Genomic DNA, 515 nt, shown 5'->3' on the forward strand with positions numbered 1-515 from the left:
ATTTCTGGACCAGGGCATCTCTGTAGCACCAAGCCTCGATTATAATTGTATGTTGTGACATGTTTTACCTTTGCCAAAAAAGTGCAGCTCCTTCCATTTGGATATTGCAATTTTGAAAATTTCTTGATTAATTGTTCAGACCCAACATGGACTCCTTTTTAGGTTTTGGCCTGTTAGTTGGATAAATAAGTTATTTGAAAACGAAATACTTTAAACGCACTTCAGTGTTTCTTGGCTTTTCTATCTATGACCAACTCATTTCAAGTCCTGTGAGGACACACAGGCTCGACATCTCAAAGTAACCCATCGGTCTGTCGCGGAGGCTAAACGTTACTGTTTGTGTGTCTGTGAAGAGTTTTATTTGACCCTCTGTCTGCTCACACGGTCACTATAGTGTCTGATAAAATGCCTTTTAAAAAGTCGAGTATTTAAATAAATGATCTGTGTGTTTGTCTCCTCCAGGCCAAGGAGATTCTGACCAAGGAGTCCAATGTTCAGGAGGTGAGTTTTCCCCA

General features: G+C 40.2%; 1 protein-coding gene across 1 annotated transcript in view; it reads left to right on the top strand.

The window, feature by feature from the left end:
• Window positions 1–462: 462 nt before the first annotated feature.
• The window catches only part of LOC111651955 (serine/threonine-protein phosphatase 2A catalytic subunit beta isoform-like), a gene marked incomplete at its 5' end in the record, with an annotated part of 8,241 nt that continues 8,188 nt past the window's right edge, over window positions 463–515 (top strand). Inside the window, one exon of the mRNA XM_023402021.1 lies at window positions 463–501. Within this exon, the coding sequence (XP_023257789.1) occupies window positions 463–501 (39 nt within the window). The remainder of the gene's footprint in view (window positions 502–515) is intronic.

This window comes from Seriola lalandi, unplaced genomic scaffold (assembly GCF_002814215.2).
Source record: "Seriola lalandi dorsalis isolate HSWRI2012SDOR001 ecotype SW California unplaced genomic scaffold, Sedor1 jcf7180002053887, whole genome shotgun sequence".
Taxonomy (NCBI): Eukaryota; Metazoa; Chordata; class Actinopteri; order Carangiformes; family Carangidae; genus Seriola; species Seriola lalandi.